At 39.8% G+C, this 24,533-nt stretch overlaps 1 protein-coding gene across 1 annotated transcript in view; it reads right to left on the reverse strand.

The window, feature by feature from the left end:
* The window catches only part of CDH2 (cadherin 2), a 116,592-nt gene that overhangs the window by 35,784 nt on the left and 56,275 nt on the right, over positions 1-24,533 (reverse strand). Inside the window, 3 exon segments of the mRNA XM_065627310.1 lie at positions 280-435; positions 1,620-1,766; positions 3,569-3,795. Coding sequence (XP_065483382.1) covers positions 280-435; positions 1,620-1,766; positions 3,569-3,795 — 530 coding nt within the window.

Below are 24,533 nucleotides of genomic sequence, written 5' to 3' on the forward strand. Positions count from 1 at the left end.
AATGGTCTGTATTTGAAATATGAGCTACAGTATCCATATTTCAATCTCTTAAAAATACTTTACCTAAATACATTTAATCACTGTTTACGTATGTTAATGTATTTAAGCTGCTTAAACACAGTAAGAGTTAGCCTTTTTTAAGTACAATAAATACAAATCTGCTACAAACTCTTCAGATCATATCTTATAGAAAACTAAATGCTGGCTGCTCAAGTCATGTTTGAAACAGATGTTAGTCTTCAGTTTGATAATCTGATTTATGGTAAATTAAACTCTTACATGAAAAGAAGCAATCTGCTCCCGGTCTAAAGGCTTTGTCACAGACAGCTGTCCTGAGATGGGGTTGATGATGAAGATGCCTGTTGGAGGTTGGTCAGCTCCTGGGCCAGTCACACTGTACCGTAGCGAGAGGCTTTTATCACGATCGGACCTAATCTATGTGTCAAAAAAGATAATATTTACATTAGCTACGAACAACCAGCAGATGGGACTGCTGCTGAGACAATCAGCAGCTCCTTTTTCTAAACTTGTAAAAATAATTATTCTGGAAATAGTAAAAACAGCATAAAGCCTGAAGTTTTCAATTGCACTCGTTGTCAGAAGGCTCGTCAAAGCATTTTCAGGAACATAAAAATGTCCCTGCTTGTTTCTCATAATAGGATAAATTGTATGAAACCAAAATAAATAACTATTCTTACCTTAAACAGAATTGTTTAGAGTCTAGAGAAAACATATACTAAATAAAATAATATAATAAAAAAATCTGTTTTGGTTTCCCTCCACCTCCTCTATCTTCCCAGACCAAAGCCACAGACTCTATTCCATTACTGGCAGTAGCCCTTTAAACGTTTACTTTTTTTTTTTTTTTCTTTTTTCCCCCAAGATTGAACTTTGGTCTCATATTCCAAGGAAAAAATAGAAGGGCAGTGCATCTGTGAGGATCAAGTGAATCACATCAACAAAGCAGAGCAAAACTGTACTATCAACTTGGGCTAATGCTCTACCAAGTTCCAACAAATCCTTGTAGAAGTTGATCATTGCCAACCAGTAGCACAGCTGGAAGGCCTCTCCTGTGGAGCAGCTGGTGGAGGAGCACTGGAACAAGCTCCCCAGGGAGGTGTCACAGCCCCAAACCTGACAGTGTTCAAGAAGAGACTGGACAGTCCCCTCAGACACATGGTGTGAACTGTGGGGTTGTCATATGCAGGGACAGGAGTTGGACTCGACGATCCCTGTGGGTCCCTTCCAACTCAGGACATTCTATGACTCTATGGTGTTCTCACGCCTCCACATCCCGCTTCCTCCTGCCTCCTGGTACATTCCTCCTGCTCACCCCCACACCTCTCCCCAGGTAGAAAACTCCAGTGCGGAAGACTGGAGAACTCCTGAACCAGCCGTGATCCTCCTTAACCACTTAAGGAAGTCATCACAGCACTCACCACCTGAACCAAGGTCACCTTCCACCAGTACAGGACCACAGGGACAACTTAAAAAAAAAAACTGAGTAAGCGCAGCCCAGCCCTGCTTGAACAACAAACAAGGCATCATTTATTATACACAAAACCTCTTCCAGAGCCCTCCAAGGGAGGCTGAAACCACACTTCTATTAACTTACTTACCCTAACTAATTCCTGAGGAAAAGGTCCTCTGGAATTTTCTGGTAGGTTGATTGGAGGAATAACCCAGTCTCTCTTCTGCCTCTTCAGAGGGCTGCTCTGCTTGGATTGTTGCCATGGAAATACAATGTCTTCAATTTTCTTCTGGTCCTTTCCCATGTACGAGAGAAAATTAAGCACATGTTAGAAAAAGAATTACTAGTAGACATTATAAAATAACTCAGATACGATTACATAACTGACTGAAAGGTTGTCTTTCCTCTGTGCTCATAGAACTGTTTTATTTGCATTCACAGTGCAGTATGAAAATAACCATTATTATTTACTACTGCACTGCATACTTTTTCCGTTTTCCTTATTCAAGTTGGAAGAGAAATGGAATTATAAACCATTTATAACGTGGTACTACTGTGTAAACTATTCTGCACTTTCTGAAAAGTAGTTAATATTTTGCGGAATTTAATAGTATGCCTTTATGTATTTCTCATTAGCTAGAACTTCAGTTCAGGTAATGTGCTACTGTACATTAAATTTAGATCTGGGTGTGCTAAAATATAATTTGAGTTCCAAGAGAAGTCTAATACATACTGGTAAGGAATGTCTCAAATATTTATGACCCCATTAAATCCCATAGAATTAATGCTGTAATTATTTTAAACCTATGTCAGCCATGATGGATGCAGTAGATGACCCACTTTACACACTGGGCATTAATCCCTGCTGGGTGTCAACATTCCCTTCCTATTCCCTTCTATATCCGCACTCATTTCAGCCTTTGGATGCCGGCACATGTATAGCCGTGCTAGCTTGGCTTAAGGATGGAGACAGGGTGACAAAAACGTTTTCCAATTCTTTTAAGAGAAAAACTTTTTAAAAACCTCTAATTAAATATGCCACAGAGTAAAAACAGATTCTCAGGTTCCATGACTCTACATTCTGTTAATGGCAAGGATGCCTGAACTGGGTCTTTGGAAAGAACAGGGCATGCCCTGGCATACCTAAGCATCTGCTCTTTTACTAGACTTCTACAGACAAAATGACATTTCCTTTGTTAAAAACATGCCTTAAAAGATTTAAAACAATCATAAAGTAAGCAGACAAAAAACTGAGGGTTACGCGGCTTTGGTCTCCAGTGTGTTCTTAGGAAATGTGTCTTGCATAACCACACTGCCTATTCTGACATTACGCTTAAATCTTTAATGCGTACCTATTACGGGTATGTTAATCTATGAATAAATTTGGCTCTGTATTTGTAAACTCAGCACTTTATAAGAGAAAGTAAGAAACAGCAGGCAGCAGTATAACAGAAAAAGGTAGTAGATCAGTTTTCCTAAAGTAAACACATTGTTATTTGTATATTGCTAGGTTTGATTTTTGTTATAGTACATGGTTTATCCTATGCCAGCTTCCAGCAGAGGGAGACTATCTTCCTTACCAAGTAGTGCTGGAATCATGAATAATTTACAATCTCCATTTGATTATGAAGGGACAAGACAAAGCCAATATTCCCTGCCAGAAATGCTTTCTTACTACTGCTGTAAATCTACAGCTCCCATCTAATAAACATGACTGATGCATTCTAGCACAAATTCGTTTATTTTGTGGTTATATTTAACCACTTGAGTAACTACTGTAACACTTTCAAGCAATTTAAAATAAAGAAATGACCGTGTCCGACTTAAATTCAGGTATAAATCTCAAACTACACAAACAAATAGCTTTAACATAAATGAAACTTGTATACTTATACAGGCATGCTTTTCCAAGCCTTAGCAAAGGTACTGAATAACAGGCTATAAAAATATCCTTCCTGAGGCTTCAGCTTTGCATGCACTAGTTGTTAATTAATAAAACACCTCATGGAGAGGTGCATGACAGACAGAATCAAGTCCCTGTTTTTAGGACTGTTGCAGAGATACATTTATCCGGGCTGCATTTAGTTGATGTTTTACCTTTTCTGAAGCCCCTGTGAAGGTTGGTTCAGGGGTTAGCTTCACTCTCATTTGCCATTCTTCCTGGGTTTCCTTGTCTTGAGCAGACACGACGAACTCTGTGGGCTCTGCTGAAAGTTGGAAACTTCGCTCTGCATAGACCACACCATCTTCACCTACTCTGAAATCTTCTGGCTCGCTGCTTCCAAAGTGTATTTTTTTGTTTCCATCACAGCTTCGAAACCTCACTGTAAAACAGACACAAAATGAAGAACAAAAAAAAAAATAAAAAAGCAGCCCACTTGAACTGAGCCTGACATGAAATGCATTAAGAAGAAATATTCAACAGCAGAAAGACTTAACTTGTTGCTGCTATTACCACATGCAATTATGAGTTAAGAGTTGTACTTCAGGGGTCAGTCCACATAAAAGTGACATCCTGTGGAGAGCTAGGCAGATAGACTGCCTCGCTCCCAAAGACCTGTCCCCTCAGCAAGAAAACCATTTCCCTCTACATCCTACACTCCATTTCAGCCAGTTTCCAGTGCAACAGCTGCAGGGACTTGCACCTCAAAGCCTCACAAAGATCCAGGCAAATCAATTCATTAAAAACACTCAACAAATTTGATTACACTGCAACTATAATCAAAAACACAACCATGCTTCCAGCTCCTTCTCTGCCAACAGGGGAAAGGCAGAAACCCAGAAGTCCTTTAAGAGATTAACTTCTGTGCCCAGCTCAGCATGCAATTCAGTTGTATTATCTCAGGTAGGTCACTTATGAGCTCTGGCCCTGAGCTTCCTCATCCCTCATCAACAAGATGGAGGCAGTAGTAAATACCTCATGGAGAAAAAAGTTAAAGACTTCCCTCTTTTTTTTTTTTTTTAATGCTATTTCACGTACCACACACATCCATTCATCTACTTAGGAGTTACTCATTCTTGTTTAATTCCCCTCTCCTTCCTTTTGTCCTGTCTGAAAGACATACATTGGAACAAGAAGTCAGTAAAACCAATTGTATAGATAATGATATGAAGTGCGCAAACCAGAACTGATAACAGGTTGCTGCTTTCTTTATGCAGTTGCTTTCATTACCACTTATCTTCAGGGTTACTTTAAATAATAGTAGGTAAAAAATGAAAGTGTGCTTTTACAACCAATGATTGTTCTTTAAGCATTATGAAATATTTTGATTGTATGGGCAACAGAAGTGCAAAATATCATTACGAAGGCTGTGCTGAAATGCCCATAGTGAAGATGAAATGAGGCCTTATTCCTCGTATCAGTTATTGGACTTTTTACATTGTGCTAAACCACGCACAAACTATTTAGCTTCCAAACCTAAAAGTACCTCTCAAGAAAAATCACTACTAAATGTCATGGATCATATGCTTTTTTCTGTAATGCACTGTTTCCAGGAAGGTACTGAGAAGAATCATACCTTTTTGTATTTGAACTCCAAGGACCGAGCTAATGTTCAGATGGCATATGAAATGTTTCCTTATTGCAGCCTTTTAGCTATCCAGAATCCCCCCTTTACCCTCCTCGCCCCCTCCCCCGAAAAGACTGTACAAAATACTTCTTTGAAAGGGTTCATCACGTACAAGAATGAGACAAAGCACAGCACGCCTCAAAATACATGATAAGATGTCAGCCTTCTCAATAGTGATCTTCCTGGGCTCGGCAAGGATAGTGCTCTTGCCAGACGGCTCGCAGAGTTGGAAGTTCTCCCCTTGTGAAACACCAGCCCCACCTCAAGGAGAAGAGCTGGCCATGTCCCACAAAGCACTGAACCCAGGAGGAACACATCTGCCTGGGTAAAAGGCTGAAGCCTCACTGCTAGGGCTTCTCTGGTGCACTCCTGGTAGATGTTGCCTCAGGTCTTGCTCATTAGCAGTGAGACTGCTTCACATATATATTATTCTCTAGGCAATCCATATTGCTCCTTGAGTCCATCCCACCTGCTCCATAAAGTACAACTGACTTCCTTTCCTATTGATTTACAGACTGCACGTCTGCACAATTTGGAGAAGGTGACAGAACCTCTGGTTTGCTGTTCATGTGGGAGGAGAAAATTGACAGGGAGAAGGGGTCCACCTCGCAGATCTTGACAATCCAATGATCTCCCACTTTTTTCAACATAGAGCCTCACAGCTTGACTCAGCTTACCACGATGGTATGCTGAAACACAACAGCCAACTGAGAAAACACGATTCTAAGCTAAGGATATAGAACTACCAGTTAAAACAACTATACCAGTACCCAGAAATCATTACCACAGTCCTAATTCTGTAATTTTGATCAGCCCACCTTGAGAGCTGGATATTCCATATTGTTTCACACACAAATGAAGAGACGTCCAAAGAGAGTTTACTCAAAAGTCACTACATCTAATGATTTAAGAACTTAATGACTGGACTACCAAACAGCGCTGCTCATGCTTGGGTTCAAAGGCACAGACCGCCCATACTCCAGGAATGGAGAACGCCGGGCCTCCTCCAAGCATCATCTCTGTTCACAAACAAAACTCTCAACAGTTCTTGTTAAGAAACTAAAGGAAAAAAATCAGCCAGCAATATATCCCATAGCTCTGTGCCTCTGCTGACCTCTCAGCTACAGCTGCTCTCCAAATCTGCTCTTCAAAAGAGTGTCTTGACCGAAAGGACAAAGAACCAGCCAGATTCACCTCTGGCTCTTCTCAGACTGATTTCTGAAAAGCAGGGAGTGGGAAAGAGAATGAATATTAATCTAGACTTTGATCATTACTGTTTTTCAAAAAAGTGAAATTTAAAATGAATATTACAGTCACTAGTGCCCAAAACTCAAAGATATCACAACAATATTTTCTAAAAAAATATTTCCCAACTATTGCACAGTAACATAATATATTCATTTTTTATATATTCAAATCCATAAAGAAGAACATTTCTTTCCTCCCATCTTCTTACATATAGATTCCAGTAGCCAAAAAAAAAAAACCAAGAAAAAAACACCCTGCTAGCCGCTGCATTGATATTCCTCCTCCAGGCAACTGTATATCATGAAATTCAATGAAAATCCCTTTCCTTTGACAGTATTCTGGTAAAAATGTATAAAATTGTCAATGTTTGCGAGAATTGTTCTCCCTTTGCAAGGAGCACACATTAACAAATTATATTCAAGTATAACCATCCATAATTAAATTACCTTGACAAGAGTACAGGTTGTGCAGTAGCTAGTCTCCCCCCAACTGCATGGTTATCAGTCTTGTAAATTCGATTTAAATCACTTTGCTTCATTTTTCAGTGCTCAACTGCTATAAACAAAGAGCGACTTCTGACTGCAGGTTTTTAGGCAAAGATTTTTGCAAAAATGCGACATGATTTTTTTTTTCACTGAGAATAATGACTGTTTACACCAACCATGTTCTTTCTAACAACCACAAGGAAGGGAGGCGTGCTTTCGAAAAATCAATTTCTGTTGACAGATCAATAGTATAGATTCTTTCCACTTTAAAAAGGGTTAACCAGATATACTATACAGCATCTAGTTACTTCATCTGCAAGTATCTTATTTTTCTTTTTAATAACATTCTCCACGTAAATGATCAGATATGAGTATCGCATGATCGGTAAAAACAGCTCACTGATTTTGAAGTATTTGTCTTCTGAGTATATTCTGCACCTTCTGAAAAGTATCTGCTTTTTAAAAAGATTTTAAAGTATATTATTTGAAAGTGCTATGACATAGTCAATCATGATCTGAAATATAACTATTTTGTTTTTAAAAAGAATACTTTTGGTCCTATCAGAACAATAATAGGTACAGCAGCTTTGACACATGGGAGTAAGTTTAATTAGTTCACATGCTCAAAACAAGACCAGGCACATGGATTTACAAAACCAAGTCTTTAAACAGAAGAAAAACTGTATTTCGTATTAGCATATGATTATTATTAAATGTCATCTACTTGGACTGTGCAAAGCATTTGACACTGTCTTGCATGATATCCTTGTCTCTAAATTGGAGAAAGAGGGATTTGATAGATGGACCACTCAGTGGATAAGAAATCGGCTGGATGGTCACACTCAAAGAGTTGTGGTCAACAGCTCGATGTCCAAGCGGCAACCAGTGACAAGTGGTGTTCCTCAAGGTTCGGTATTGGGACTGGTGCTATTTAACATCACCATTGGCGACATGGACAGTGGGATCGAGCACACCCTCAGCAAGTTTGCCAACGACACCAAGCTGTGTGGTGCGGCTGATATGCCGGAAGGATGGGGGCCTTGACAGGCTTGAGAGGTGGGCCCGTGTGAACCTGATGAAGTTCAACAAGGCCAAGTGCAAGGTCCTGCACATGGGTCAGGGCAATCCCAAGCACAAATACAGGCTGGGCAGAGAATGGATTGACAGCAGCCCTGAGGAGAATGACTCTGAAGGTGTTGGTTGACAAGAAACTCAACATAACCCAGCAATGTGTGCTTGCAGCCCAGAAAGCCAACCGTATCCTGACCTGCATCAAAACAACTGTGACCAGCAGGTTGAAGGAGGAGGTTCCCCCGCTCTACGCCCCTCTTGTGAGACCCCACCTGGAGTGCTGTGTTCAGCTCTGGGGTCCCAACATAAGAGGGACAAGGACCTGTCAGAGAGAGTCTAGAGAAGGGCCACGAAGATGGTCAGAGTGCTGAAGCACCTCTCCTACGAAGAGAGGCTGAGACAGTTGGGGTTGTTCAGCCTGGAGAAGACAAGGCACTGGGGAGACCTTATAGCAGCCTTCCAGTACCTATAGGGTGCTAAAAGAAAGCTGGAGAGGGACTTTTTACATGGGCATGTAGTGACAGGACAAGGGGTAATGGCTTTAAAGTGAAAGAGGGTAGATTTAGATTAGATATAAGGAAGAAATTCTTCACCATGAGGGTGGTGAGACATCAGAACAGGCTATCCAGAGAAGTTGTGGATGCCTTATCCCTGGGAGTGTTCCGAGGCCAGGCTGGATGGGGCTTTGAGTAACCTGGTCTAGTGGAAGGTGTGCCTGTTGATGGCACAGTGGTTGGAACTAGATCATCTTTTAAGGTCCCTACCAAAACAAACCATCACATGATTCTATGATTAGAGCCTAGAAAGAAACCATTAGTGTCCTAATGTAGGAGTCTTGTCCTAAAACCAAGACAAGTGTAATCTATTAAAAAAGAAAAAGAACCTCTGTGAATACAACATTCTAAAATAAAAATCTACAGCTCTGTGCTATTAGAACAAGCTTTCAAGTTAACACTCTTGTATGGAAGTAATTACAAAGTATGTATGCACATGTAATGTACAAAACATTAAGAACTAAACATGGAAATCAATTTAAAGTGCACTGGAGAGCTACACCACTCATACTCAGGTTTAACGAGATGAATGGTTCTTAATACCTATAAAACACATGTATAACTTCATGTACCTTACTAGTAATCTTCAATTACCTAGAATCATTTCTCAGACAATAAAAAGTGTTTTTCAGCTACTCATGCTGGTTTGCACTCTCTGACAACCTGTTTCTGCTCTTTTTATCTTAGGCGAATAACACCAGAATTACTTGACCCAAGGACTGGGCATAGAATGATATAATGGGTTATATTATTAACATAATTTTTTTGGTGAAAATATTAATGTACTATATGGAATGTTAATACTGAATTTTCATTACTCGCTTTGCTCCCAAGTCAGTTGCATTGAGTTTGCCATCTGGGTTTCTGCACTTTGAAAATACCCAATTCACTTCTAGATAACATCCACATGCATACAAACAAACAGGAAAGTGTATTTCCTTCTGTAAATTTGCTGGAACAGTATCACTCCTCTTGAATGCTATTCTCAGTGCCTAAGCATCAACCTCAAGGCTAAGACTCACTTAGAGGACATTATGGAAATCACAACAAATTCGAAGTGCTAGCAACATCTGCGCTCCAGCAATACAGTTAAGAGTATGCATCATAAAATGAAAAACCCAGGTCTATTTAATCCACTCAGGATCACCCTGCAGCAGATAAAATAAATAGAATAAGAAAGTAGCTTACATACAACTACCTGCCAGATACCACTTTTTACTTTTGACAGAATGAGAAATTATATGGAAACATTCTGGTTGAACTGTCTAGCTATCTGCATACTTAATATCTGAACACAACCTCCTCCAAGAACACTCTGTATTTAACAAGTCTTCCTACTTTTCAGAGAGAGAAACTGTAGAAAACTGCACTAAAATACATTAAAAAAAACCTGCTTTATAAATTAGTCATTTATTCAGACTGGTTACTTCTCTATCTGTAACGTGATCCGTTAGTCCTACTAACACAGTGCACATGCTCATATTTCAGCTCATGGCTTGTTAGAGTGGCATGTGAAATGCCCATGAGACATCCTTCACTACAATTATAGATAACCTTCAAGAAAAGTAGGGTTTTGACATCATGGTGGACTGTTATAATCACAAACTGAACTACATTCTAACTTGCCTTTTCTATCACCAGCAGCACTTTTAAAGTTGGTCTGATTTTAGAACTTCCCGAGACCAGCTTAAAAACATGATTTAATTTCTGATTTTTTGATACATGTGTTAAGTCTATCGCAGCCAGGAAAATGTCGTCTTCTCACCTGTACGCTGAAAAATTAGGTACAGAAATTGCTGATGCAAAATAAAGATGGAATATAACCAGGTTATTTTAGACAACGACATTTACTTACCTGTACAATTCAATTTGTCATTATACCCTTTATTGATACTTCAGTACACCAGTGTTGTCCCTAATGGGTTCTTCTAGTCTTTTTTCCTAATCCCCTTTTCTTTTCTATGTTTATATTCATGCCCTGAAGTTTATCCCTTACTCCAGACCATCTAGAAAAAAGTCTCAAAGCACCACTCATTTTGAGCCTTCTTGGAGTAACAAACCTGCGACACTTTAAAAGAAAGCCTGGCTATCAAAAGGCAGCTGTTTACCACTTTCTGAAAGGCAAGCCTGCTAATTCAGTAATTGCTTCCGAAAACCTCTGCCTTTGTGCTGAGCATTCTGCGCCCCCCCCCCAGCCCATGCAGAGTAGAAGGCTACTTCAGTGGGTCACATGAAAACAGCTGGAGCTTTGCCACTTACCAAGGGCCGAATATGGCCATTTGCTTCTAAATCCTGTTTTCACCTGACTTCACAAGCTTTGCAAGCTCGTGCCACGTGAAAGCCAGGCTATGAAGCTCACAAGAGTTACGCCAGAATGTTTCAACTGAGGGAAAACTGGGGCTATATTCAAGCTATTTACCAACTTCAGGTGCTTCACAATCTGACCTACAGCAGCTTAACTTCCCACATTTCCATGTTGTGCTGTTTGCTTAATCATTTGTCTGTTCAGTTAGGAAAACAATAATTGAAAGGAAAAGTGATTTGCAAGAGTTATGGTTTAATTCATACTTCATGCTTATTTCATTAATTGAAAGCAGCTCCAGAGTGATCTACAGCAGGCATTAGGTAAAACCTAGTACTAATATATCACTTTACTCTATGGAATTAAGATGCTAAGTGAGTGATCTACTGGAGAAAAGCTATAAAGTTGCATGATATGCTGGTAAACGTAATTTGTGCTAGTTAGTGCAACTAACACTCATCTAATGCAATTAGGAAATATTAAAACCCAGGGCATACTCCATTCTACATTAGAGGACAGCCTCCTCATAAACCAGACTCACATGCACATGCCAAGGTCTATTTTTGAAGTATTTTTTTTCACAGGTAGCTATCACCAGACTGTCCGATTCTTGCATTCACAGTGAAAGACTCCCACAGTTCTTTAATAAAATGCCATCTAGTTTCCAGTTCCCAGAATCCTCTTTGTTTACAGAACAAAGTCGTAACAGGCATGCCAGAATGAAAATGGGGATAATGCTCTTTCTATTCGATAGACATGCCTCTGCAGCTTTTCAGAAAGGGAATACCAGCCATCAGCAAAACACAGGACTGGTATCTCAAACAGAGTCCAAATTATATCTGATTCACTGACCCTTTTCAGTCCTGGCCTCTACCACTCACTGACACAAAGATCTTCTGCGCTTTGACACCCCTTTTGTCTTTATTTTAGAAAAAAATAAAATGCAGAAAAAGAGAATAAGCATCTTTGAGAAGGGGAAGTACTTACATTTCAACAACTGCTTTTGTTTTAAAACACAAAAAGGTTTCTTCTCTTTTCCTATACTCTGTATTGTTAAAGGCAATTTCACTATAGATGAGCCTATAGGCCCCTGCAGAGTTCTGCACCAGCTTTTTTTCTAAATGATGCTAGCTGAAAGAAAACTTGGTAATAAATGTCATTTCTGTACTTGGGAGCGCACAATGCACCTTTAATACTTTCCCAAGTATACCAGTCTACACAGTAATAAAAAGAAGGATTAAACACTAATCTCTTATACCCATAATGCATCAACTGACTACACCTGTAAAATCCAATTTGGTAATTAAAAAAAAAAAAATCTATTCAACAGTCAAACCAGGAGACTAAAGGAAAAGTCCTCTCTCTGCAGATAGCTAGCAGAAAACAGATTCAAAATTCGGGCAGTTAACACAAACCTATTCATTTTTACATGACCTTAAGCAGTGTAAGAAACAAATACCTACAATTATGGTGCAGCAATTAAAGGGCAGTTTTATTGCTACAGTAAATGATTTAAATATCTAGTAAAAACTAGATAAGCAGCTTTGCCTTTTAGTCTATCTTTAGAAAATTAAGGGGAAAAAAAAAAAAGGTAGCTTATTCTCCCCCCACCCATTAGAAATAAGGAGTGAAAACAGAGAATAGATGCTTTTAGATGTTCTCTTTGTGAACTCTTCCTGGCCCAAAGTCCTTCTAGGCTTCAGGTTTCATGTTTTTTTTTCTAGCTCTTCTTTCTTGCTTCTCCCCCCCTTCTCCCTAGGTGTTCTGTTTTCTTGATTTTTTTTTTTAACTTACTTTATTCCCTGATGCTCTCATTTTTCCTGCCCCCCTCTTTCAACCTTGCTCCCGACAGAGGTGCAGAGGTGCCGGAGCATTACAAATTTCAGGCTGACAACCCAGGCTTCAAGCACACCTAGACAGAACGGGCCTCTCACTGGAGGGCTGTTTAAAAAAAAAAATAAACTAATTAACTAACTAAATAAAAATGCAGGCTCCTGGAGTTTCTGTGAAGAGTCAGGACTTGCTGAAATATCAACCGGGCCTATACTTTCAAGTGAGCTGATGATCTGTTTCAGCAATCCAACTGGTCAGCAGTTTTCCACAGTGCCTTAAGCCCCCACACTGAGAGGGGTTTAGGAACAACAGAACACAGGGGAGAAGCACGTATTTATCATGTTTAGGCTATATGTCACTTCTTAGCATGAAAAGAAATACAAAAAAATAAAATGAGGTATTTTTCTCATTAAATTACAGGACTGCTCAGGCAGAAGTGAGTGTCTTATTTGCATTGCATTGCAACAAACAAGAATTCCCAGCGCTGACAAAAAGGCAGTGGTCCTGTCAACACTCCTGCTTCCCATTTAAAAAAAAAAGTGTCCTGGAACAGACGTGGGACCATTTAATATCCTGTGTTCTGCTGCATACCACAAGATACCACCCATCATTTGGGAGCCATTTTGTAGTCCCTCCCAGGTGGCTATGGATACAGCAAGGGGAAAGGGGACGGTTTTCCTTGAAGTTGCTCTTCAGCTTCACAAACCAGCGCACATTTGAGTGTGAAGACCCTCCACAAACATCAGCACTGCTTTTCGCCTCTCTTCTCCTCTATCCAATGCTCTTGGTGGCTTTTGCCACTCACTCACAGGTCATTTCTCTAGGCACACTACAGTCAAATTTTCCAAAGCTCCAATTATTTTTAATGATTTTTAAAAGGTCCTTAGTCATCGTCTGGTTACTGTGGCAGCTCTGCGTGCCACTTCTTTCCTAAAAGATGATTTCTTTTACCTCTGGAAAGAACCTGGAGAACCTCCCAGGCAGCGGAGCTGGACATGGACACTCAAACACAACTGCACCGGCGTCCCCACAGCAAACAGCAGGCACGGCTGATCTCAGAGCAGATCCATACAGGGGTGCTCATTACCTTAGCAAATGGATAATTGTGAAAAAATAACCTATCTGCTTCAACACTGTGCTTTGGTAGGCAAGAAACCTAGCAGTTGCCAAACGAGGTGGAAGAAGAGCAGACGCAGCCTATCAGTATTTACACTGATGTGTTAGATAGCAATAAAAATCATAAATCCCAGGGATTATACTATCCCTGGATCATGTCCAGTAGGCCTCAGGCAGAAAACTAGTTGCCATGGCAGCTTAATGTTATCTAGTCAGACCTCAGGTTTTTATTATTAAACACAGACATCTGACCTTAAGAATCATAAAAAGCACTTGGTGCCCAGTGCAGGCTAGCACAGTGTATTTCACAGCCAGGCCTCAGTGGCACCTCCCGTGACAAAGCAGAGGACTCAAAAAGCCAGGGCCACATGTCTGTCTTGTTATAAGGGAGTACCTGTGGGTGAAAGTAACCTCTACGTGGGTATTCTCCATGTAGAGCTGTCACCATTTAAAATGGCATAGGTGACGTGCTAATTAATCATTAATTACTTAATCATTAAAGAAGGGAAATATCAAGAGAACTGGCAGGAAGATGCCTAATTTAATATATTTGAATGTACCTCTATCACCGGTGTTGTTCATCCAGCAGCTTGTTATTGCATCTCTCCAAACACATCTCATAGTTCCCCTAGATGCAATAAATGTGTGTAGATACCTTAAAAATAAACGAAGGACCTCTAGTATTAGCCATCCTGATTAAATGAATTAGAAAGATAGAGGGAATCATTTGACACTGCTGACCATGGAAGTTGACCCAAAACATTACAACACTACAGTGAAACCTTGAAGTTGTATTCAGTCCTACACATAGCAGCAAAGAGTAATTAGTACATATTTCACACGTTTTCCCTCTTGATCAGGAAAAAAAAAAAATTCCAGTGCTGGAATACTTTTTTAGTGACTAACACTTAGTGAATACTCACAGATGGTTATTAATTACTTTTATCTCCTTGGCTGATTACCTAAACCATATTCTCAATGAGATGAAAACCGTCCATCATTGCAAGGTTACCAAATCTCAACGGCACAAGAGGGAAAAAAAAAAAAAGAGGAAGAGAAATTTGGCCTCTTTGGGTCTGAGCTACAGACTCAGGACCTCAGACTTGAGTCTTTTCAAATTACTATTCTATTTCATATAAAGTCCACCTGGCTCTAGGTAAGTTAGAGAAACACTAGCTGCAAGCAGTAGTATCGTTGCTTCATGCTTGACTGCACTATGCAGTGCAAACTCTTTAAAATGATCAACATGAGGGCACTCGTGTACAGCTGACACAATTTCAGTCAAAATTCAAGTGATGCTACTTTGCTTAAGAATATTTACCATTCTTTGCATACCTTGTCTAGGGATTACAAAATTACGAGGCTCAAATAATCCACTTAAATTCCAATTGCTACGCATGAAATTGACAGGAATAAAAAGGTGTTACACTAGGAAAAAACAGTGATAAAAACTGGGTTTTTTTTTCACAAAATGCAGACAAGGGTGACAGCAGCACAACATGGTACCTGGGTTAATACAGGAAGAAAAAGAAAAAATAATCCCCAGATACAATATGTGGACAAATGAGAGGGACACAGACAGACTTGATTTAAGAGGCAACTTTCAATACAGCCACCACAAAATTAAGACATATTTTAGGATCCTATGCCAAGACAATACTGTGCAAATTTATGCAATTTTTTCCAGGTGGGAACAGACATAGACAGACCTGGCTGAACAGACTCTCGTTTAACAATCGGGATTCAGTCCAGCCACAGAAGAACAGAAAATAAAAAAAGATCTTCTGATACATTGGAAGACATGCTTCCTATGATAAATTCAGCTTTGTGTGTGTGTGTGTGTCTAGACCTTCCTGTGGGCCTTCTGAGCAGAAGACACCAGACACTTGGCAGTCAAATTGTGTTAGATTGGAATAATGCCTGAAAATGGCAGGGGCTTGACTGATTGAACTATATCTGAAAATTCTACTTTCAGCGAAGCCTAAGGACGGGAGCAGGATATTGCCTTTCTGAACCCTTTTGCTAGTTTGAACAGTTACATGAGCTTTGAGGCCAAAGATTACAGTTATAAATACCACAAAAAACCCCCCACATGTGATAATGGCTCCTAAAGGGAACCATTACGATTCATTTCTGGATATGACAATTAACCTATTACTGAGTCAAGACTATTTTGCTTAAAAATAGTGAGGTATTATACTCCATGTAGTCTTGAATTTTTCAATTGATTAGTCACGACATCCTAAGTTTCTTAGTAAAGATTATGCAGCATCACACTCCAAACACCCAAACTGCAAAGTGTCTGGGGATTATCCCTATGGAAATCAGTATAATGAGACTGATCCTTGACTGAGAGTCCTAGGTACTAGATGAAAATATTAATAATAACTGATAACATTTACATGAATCAAACACATTTCAAGCACCTGGATAATGGAAACATTCCATGGTAACTTGCGGAATCAACACATCACAAAAATGAAACTAAATTTGCCTTTAGAAACCCCAGTCGTGTCTTATTCCAACAACAACGCATTCCTTGCTTTGCTTACCAGAATACTAAATATTCATTTCCAAAAGGAATCTGAGTGGAAAAGCCCCATTGTAATAAACATTTAAACATGTCAATGGCTATTTCAACTGCCATCTGTATTCCTCTCAATTTTCCTCAAATATTTGAATTCCCCAAAAAGACACCTGTGGCATTCACTCATGAGAACAAACATCTCTTTTCACTTCATCTCCCCCAAAACAATACCAGTTTGCAAAGGGAATAAAGAAAGTCATGCTACACTTGCTAGGTACTTCAGAAAATACTAGCCAAGGTGTGCTGCAGTAATGACCAATGATGCAGAGATATTTTTCCTTAGGATAAGCATTATCGTGAACATCTTGTACAAAGATCACCAAAACGCTGTACTTTGATAGCTAATATCAGCAGATTCATGATCTATCTAAATGATTGTGAAAGTTACTCATGGCAAAATTCTTTCCTTTCCTGGTGCATGATGTGCAGCTCTTCTCCAATAAATCTCAGACACTCGCTATGACCAAGCCATGTCTTTGCATGCATATGAAAATGCTTTCGGTCCGTAAATGAAATAGTTTCACCTATTGAGAGAAGACGAAGTCATCCAGCAAGACAACATACTGAATTTTTGTTGAAACAAAACTGTAGAGCGTGGAATAGCAACCTGTCATCAGATGTTGGGAGTCTGATGTTCATCAGCGGCAGCTAAAACCCCGCTCTCCTCCCACCTGTGTCTGAGGGAATTGAGAGCCATGTGCATGCAGGTCTGGCCAGTCTGCATCCTGCAGGCAAGGACTGGAGCCAAACTCTGCCATGCTGTTGAAGATCCATTTCACTGGGGTTTAGGGCTGTGTTCTAGGAAGTATATACATGAAACCCAAAAAAAACACACCAAACCAAAAAAACATCAAACCAACCAAGCAATGTGAAACAACAACAAAAAACAAACACCTCCAAAAAAACCCCACAGACAAAAAACCAAGCCAACCCAACCAAGCCATGAAACAACCCGCCCCTCGCACACACACATCCTGAAAATAAAAGCAAAAGAAAACCAAGGCTTAATGTCTTCTATTCAAGTAACTTCAGTGCAGGTGTTCACCACCACAATCTACTTTCTACTAAAGTGTGCTCACTGTAATTGGAGAATAGACCCATATCCACATCACCCTACTTCATTTTGTATTGAAAGTGGGAATTAGTTGCCCTCAGGAGAAGGGTCCCAAGGAGCACAGCCTGAGAGCCTGCACACACAGGCTCAGTCGTTATCCGAAAGACTCTATCCAAAACATGTGGCAACACGCGTCTCCAGCTTTGTTGGGACAGGCTGCTCACAGGGATGGTACTGCAGATGTTCCTGCCCAGCGGAGAGTCCACATGGCTGGTGTATAACAGTTTGACAAAGTAATCAGACAGGTTAGCAAGCAATATAATCAATTTGAGCAGCTGCCTCAGCCAAGCGCTCTGAATCTGGAATAACTCTTACTAAGTTGGGCAACGCCTATGGTAAATGAGTGATGTGTTATTTTGATTTGCCTCTCAGGGCTCAGATCATGATATCTAAAGCTCACCTTCCCAGGAGAAAGAGATTTCTGCAAACTAAAAGCAGCCTCGCCAGCACCAGGAGGAAGCAGCAAGTGAAATGGAACAGTTCTGACCTTACACTAAACATCTGAGCTACATTTTAAAATACTGGCACCAGGACGTTATTACTGTGTTTTGATATGCTGCCAAGGGAAAGCAAAGAGCCACCGAAAATTGAACTCCATTTAGTAGTCACATCCATTTTTCAATAATCCTTGTAATATTGTGTACATAACTTAAGGATGTTACAAAAGACAACAGACTATGATGTCATGAAACAATAATATTCCTGTAAAGGTCTCGACAGATTCATGCTTAGCAGCGTCTTAAACCAGAAAAATTACCAAGTAACATGAAAGTGATACCACAAATGAATTATGTAGAGTAACTTGGGTATGGAGAAAGGCATTTGGGTAAAATTAACAAGACTTTTGGCTCACAAGCACACAACATGGCTGCTGTTCTTTATTGGAAGGTAACATTTTGATAAAGATCACTACAGTGCTTTTTTTCTTAAAAATGCAGAGATATCACTTTTAATGTGCAACTGTTGGCATTTTGCCCATTATAGACATAACTTATCAGTTCCAAAAAACTGGTATCACCAATCTACACACTTTTTCCTTAACTCCTTTGTTGCAGGATGTCTCAAATACTACAACTCAACTTTTTCTTTCAGCACCAAGGAAACAGAATAACTTAAAGACATCTGATATTTTAGTCATGCAACTGTGATATATCTGTGGTACGCAAAAAGCCCTCAGGATAAAAATCAGTAACTGCATTCAATCCATTTACAAATCACATTCAACTGTCTCACGTACAGCTGCACAGCTTTGTTTTTACTTTGGTTTAATGGATTTCTGCTCTTTTGCTCAGTATTGCAATGTTAACTTGTTTTAGTATTATTTACTCCCCCTTTCCTTAATACACGTTGTTTCTACCGTGCTTTTTCTTAACCTGCCTTCTATATATGACTCTAACAATCCTCTGCCTTCACATTTTTCAATTAGATGTCTCCAAGAGGTGTTTGCCATAAAATGTGCCCATGTTATTCATGGCATAGGTCCTTGTCTTTAAACGGATTGTAAGATCTCTTCTATTATTCTCCCAAATGTGAAAGACGAGAAGAGAAGAAAAGTCTCAACTCCAAAGGCGGCAGATACAGTGATCTTCCAAAAATCTTGATGCAGCGTGGCGGAGCCAAGACAAACAGCAATGCCTCAAGAAACTGATCTTCCTCACCTGCCATGGCGTACCACATGGTATTTTAAGAGATAAAAACATGGGACACATCACATCTTTCCACTATTCCATCAAATGCATTCTCCTCATCAAAACCAGAGATGCTCTTGTCTAATGATGAAGGTAGAACATAACTCATGCTATCTTAACAGAAGATTCAGAAACAATTCTTAAAGCCATTATAACAAACGGGCAAGACCTAAATTCAGAGGACATCCACAAAGGAATCGGAAATCAGCACAAAGGTCTGTAAAGAAAAATTGGAAAGTAATACTGAGTAATCAAAAATGAATGAGGAAAAACAAAACACTGCTCTCAAAACACTGTCCTGAAAACATGTCACCACTTAACCTATGTATAGAAATCTTTGTCTTATTTAAAAAAAGAGTATGATTCATGTAAATTTTTTGTCTCTTGTCAAATAGGACCATTCTCTCCTTGTAGCCTCATCAGGTCAGAAGCACAGTCGAGTCTGTGGTGCTCAATGACCTGAAGGGAAAACTGAATGTTTAAGAGAAAAAAAGCTATGCCATTTCTCCAGATAAAAATGGAAACATTCACCTTTCCCTAAATGTCTTTTCAGTCAGGTAGCAGATTTTATTTTAAAAATATTTATTAATAATATTTGGTACTTTTCTTGGTTGTGGTCATCAACTACAGAAGGGTGAGATGTGGGCTATTTATTAATATAAAGAAGACAGCTTTGTCCTTTACTTTTTTCATCCAAGCCTGAAATACATTCAGAAAGCCCAGTCAACAAATGTATATAACCTTGAATTAGAAGACTGGCTCATCAAACCCAAACGCCGTTTTGATACAGTTTAATGCTGTGTTGTAAAATATTGCTGCTTTTCAAAATTAAATTTACCGAGTTGTCAAAAGGTGTATTTATGTTTCCTGACACAGTACTTTATTACATTTCCTGGACTTATGGCCAAGTCTGCATTTCTCATCTGCTCATAAACAGCATGTACATGCAGTAATGATCTGACTACTTCCTTTCCTGACCATGGGTCACAAATGCAAAGAAAAACAAACAACAAACTTCTTAAGGGCTTCAAATGCACCTACTAGGGAACACGATCTAAAGTAAATAAAAACTGTCGAGTAAAGAAGGCAGGGAACGGGGCATAGTGTCTATCCCTGCCCCTATTAATGCTGCTTTACTGGGTGAGCCCCAGGCGAGGAGGATCCAGTGCTGCGCCGGATCTCTGCACAGCGCAGGGTGAGCCCCATCCCAGCCTCTCCACCCCTCCTATGATTGCTACAGATCTCTGTCTTTCCAGACACGAGAAGCCATCTCAGCCTCTCCTCAGACAAGGATTTATGCTCTGACACACAAACACACAGCTCAGGAACCTGAGTTTTCCAGCGATGCGGCTGCAGGGGCAGCTCTGCCAGGCAGGCAGGACAAGGGGTGATGGCAGGTCAACAAAATATCAAGGGCAGCAAATTGTCTAGTGACTATTTTGTTTACTGTGCAAGCGGCTTTTGACGAGGAGGGGCAATAATTCTTTCCAGCTTGCCTTGGGCAGTGAAAGCTAGAAAAGCATTTGTACTGGACTGGTGTCTAGGGAAAACAGGCTGAGGTCTGAGTCTGCTTCTGTATCAAGTTTGCCAAGTGGTACGCTATGTGTGGCACACTTTTATTTTTTTCTCTCTCCTCTCACCCCAATTATTCCCCATAACATGTCCAGAAAAATATTAAGCATGCCAGTCCAAAAGCAAACAAAAAGCAAGCAAACAAATCCCTCCAACACTCAGTATTTAGCAAGCTGCTTTTGCAAAGGTTTACAATTTGAGCAAGAATTGGCCTTCGTCTTCACAGGAAAACATAATGCCATGCAGATTCCTCGTGAGAAAAATCTCAGACTAAATATTTGCGTGGTAAGTTGAAGGAAGCAATACATGGTTGAAAAATAATTTTATTTACAGCTTGGCAGAAGTGAAGTGGCAGGACCCACTAGCAGGCATTACTAATGACAAAGACAGGAACATGGATTTTTAAAGTTTATTTATAGACCATTACATAGTTTATGCTGCACCACTATCACATGTTTAATGAGAAATTACAACACAGCTGGTGACAACAGGGAATTTTAGTAATTAGCTTGAACAATCATTTTATCTTTCCCTCCAACCCTTATCTAGGAAAAGGTGCCATTTTTGCCAAAAATCTTAAAACTGGAGTCAACTGTAAAATATTATGTTATTTGAAGAATAGGAAGGTGACTTTGGCTAGTACTGATCCACTTACAGAGAGGAACAATTCACCTTTCAAATCCAAAATGTTCATTCAACATGAAACACTGAAATGATTAAAAATTTAACAGATTATAAATTCTGATTATTAACTGCAACTACCAACAATAACTCAGAAGAGTGCTTTGCCTTTTAGGTTATTTTGATAGCGCACAGTAGATTGAAACTAATTATAGTTTTAAGGTCTTCATCATTACGTAACTCAATGCCCACATCAGTCAATTTACTAAAAACATTACATACACATGAAACAAATGATTTATGGTGCAACTGATCAACTAAAGGAGGGCAGCCACAATATTAGGCTGGATTTAAGCAAGATCTGAAAAGCCCAAACCAACCAGCCGTAGCCTGTTAATGTAGTAAGTCAAATCAAATCAATCTTAAGTTCTTACAAGCCTGTATAAAACTCTGAAATCCCCAAAAATTTAAACAAGCCTTCCCCTGCCTAGATCCCAACTTCTAGGCATTACTTACTGCACTGCTCTGTTAAAATTGTTGCATGGCGTCTACTCAGAATTTGAGTTCATGTTGTTTCCTGAAAAAACTTCCAATGATTGAAAGTGTTAAAGTAATCTTGGTATTATTTGTACTTGCTTTAAATGAGGCAATAGTTAAAAAAAAAAATAAGAGATTGCTACAGAAAAGAGAAATGCACAAGTTTTCATTTGTGATTTCAATTGAAAGTTAAACAAAAAATACCTTCCTGGCATCTCAAGTTGGTACTTAACAAATAAGTAAAACATCAACAACCAAAGACCAGCTTTTCCGCAGTAAAGTCACTGTGTTTGCAAAGACAGCACTAACTGGAAACAAGTAGATACCAGAAATCTCTGTACTACACACTGGTATCGATTTGGGAGCTTGGTAGGCATGAGAACTGTAAGACTGCATCCTAGAGAAACGAAGAGGAGCTACAACATAGCTTCTGATGCCTGGAATCTTTCCACCAAATGGGGGATTTTTGCTCCTGTGCCTTTTCCTAAAATTTCTCATGGCCAACAGAAAAAGGGAGGCAGGGGGAGAGGGGGTGGGAAATCAAGGCTAACAAAGCATGAAGCATGTCCCAGTCTGGCCCTTCCTTGATAGTATATCCCCTTGTCCCTCAATTAGGCTGCTCTGCAGACACTGGTAGAAAACCAGAGGAAATATTTCTAAACAGACAGTGCTAAGGGAATACACAACTGGTCTCAACACACAGCACACAGGGTTGCTCTCATCGGTTCCACTGCAGGCTACAGCTCCACTGCCTTATTCCCAGACCTTCCTTATTGTCTGCAGGCAAATCCTTACTTATCCTTTCAACTATACCAACGCAATGCTTGCAGAAATCAATTGGATCTACAGATACTCAGTTCTGACATACAAATAAATTAATAGTCTACAACAAACACTAAATGGATGCAGTATCATCAGGATCTCAACTGGATTTGAAGGCGTGTATAACACAAGCAGAAATGACAAAAGATCCTTAATAAAGATTTCCCAACATATATAACCTGTTATCTTTCTAGATGTTTATCTATATATTTTTACAGTACATTGAGGTTGCCAATAGAACACAATTGCAACCACTCAGGCTGGAATATGCCATAAGAGAATTTTATTTATTTTTATTTTGTCTCAGCATACAGGTCTCTGCCATTTTGGAAAGTAACAGCAGGAAAAACAGCTGCTTCACTCCTACAGATGTCCACGCTAACTACCTTAACAAGGCCCATCACAGTGATGGGCTGGTGCTCTTTACTGTCACAGCTTTTAAACACAAATAATTACATTATCTTTGACTTCACTTTGGTCAAAAGACACCAGTCTTAGATCCAGCTTCTCCCAGACAACTCTAAGGAAACAGAACAACTGTAATTCCCAAAGCCCCTGACCTCACGGGAGACAACACGTGCTGCCCTTGAAACCGTATTTCATCACCAGTTTTCTTTAAGCATGTGGCAGAGAAGTACCTTACACAAAAGAGGACACAGAGGCCACAGTTCTGGGGCAGATGAGCACTGAAAAAGGATCGTGATGTTGCTGCTCAGAAAACAAGTACCATGAATGTACCCCCCCCCCCAAATTCTGCAGATTTGCAAATCTACAAACTGACAAGTATACAGAAATCCTAAAACTGTAAGTATTTTATCTAACTTAAATTTGAAACCAGCAATCATTCAAGAAGGCGGCACACATGGGCAACAAAGATTCAGTACATCTCTATTCAGTGGCAGGAAGGCATCTATTATCAGATGCAGAATGGGCCTGAAATGCAAAGAAAGCCAGCATTGTTGCAGGCGCTTCTGGGAACATCCTAACCGCTCATTACTATTACTCAAAGATGAGCTGAGACAACCTCAAAATAATATCTTTAAAACTGACAAACCAAAGCTTAATTTTTCCAATAGAACTGAAACCGAAGAAAGCACGTGAAGTACTTAGGTACTACCTAGAAAACTCGTGGGATAAAAAACAGTTAGAGGTTGGCCTTCACAGTCCATCTCGGCAAACTGGCTATAGAGCAGCAGTGAAAGATGCAGTCAGCCTTTTAGACATGGTTGTCTTGGAGACACCAGAACACACTGTATTGATGACAAAGAAAACAAAAAGCTGGATGCACTTTCTAAGGCTTTTTAGTCTGCTCCCTTTCATGTGGAGTTTACGGAGGAGGGCCTCCCTGGGATGGGTATGCGGGGAATGCTGGCAGCAGGACCAGCTCATTGAGGTAAAAATCCGCACTTGCTTCGAACAGCCTTTCGAGCAGCCCCAGAGCAACTTTTATCCCCGGGAATGCGCAACATGGCAACTCCAGCAAACGAGACTGATGTTTGCTCACTTTGAGGGTTTAGCTCTGCATGATCATTAAACTCTTCCACTTAAGGATCTTTAAAAGAAACAAAACAAGCAGCATCTCCTGGTTTGTGTAAGGGCCCTGGAGCTGCTCTGGGGACTCTTTCCATTTATCCAAGTGGGCTTCTGCTGGGCTTCTTCCAAACTGCAGGCAGAAATCCAGCAATGTGCTTTGAGGTAATAGCCACAAGTTTCCAGCAGCTAGTACAGAAATGGCTAGTGGAAATTAGGCTGTAACTATGAAAACAGCAACTTCTATCTCACTGCAATTGAGATATACATGGAAAAGAACTTCAATGGCAATTTATTTTTTAAAGAGGCCATGAACAGTAGGTCCTTCCTCTTCTAATTATGGAGTAACTCTTGTAACTCTGCAATGTGTAACTTTCATACCCATCTCTGCCAGATTGTAGCTTTGTGAGGAG

The sequence above is a fragment of the Caloenas nicobarica genome, chromosome 2 (assembly GCF_036013445.1).
Source record: "Caloenas nicobarica isolate bCalNic1 chromosome 2, bCalNic1.hap1, whole genome shotgun sequence".
In the NCBI taxonomy this organism is placed as follows: Eukaryota; Metazoa; Chordata; class Aves; order Columbiformes; family Columbidae; genus Caloenas; species Caloenas nicobarica.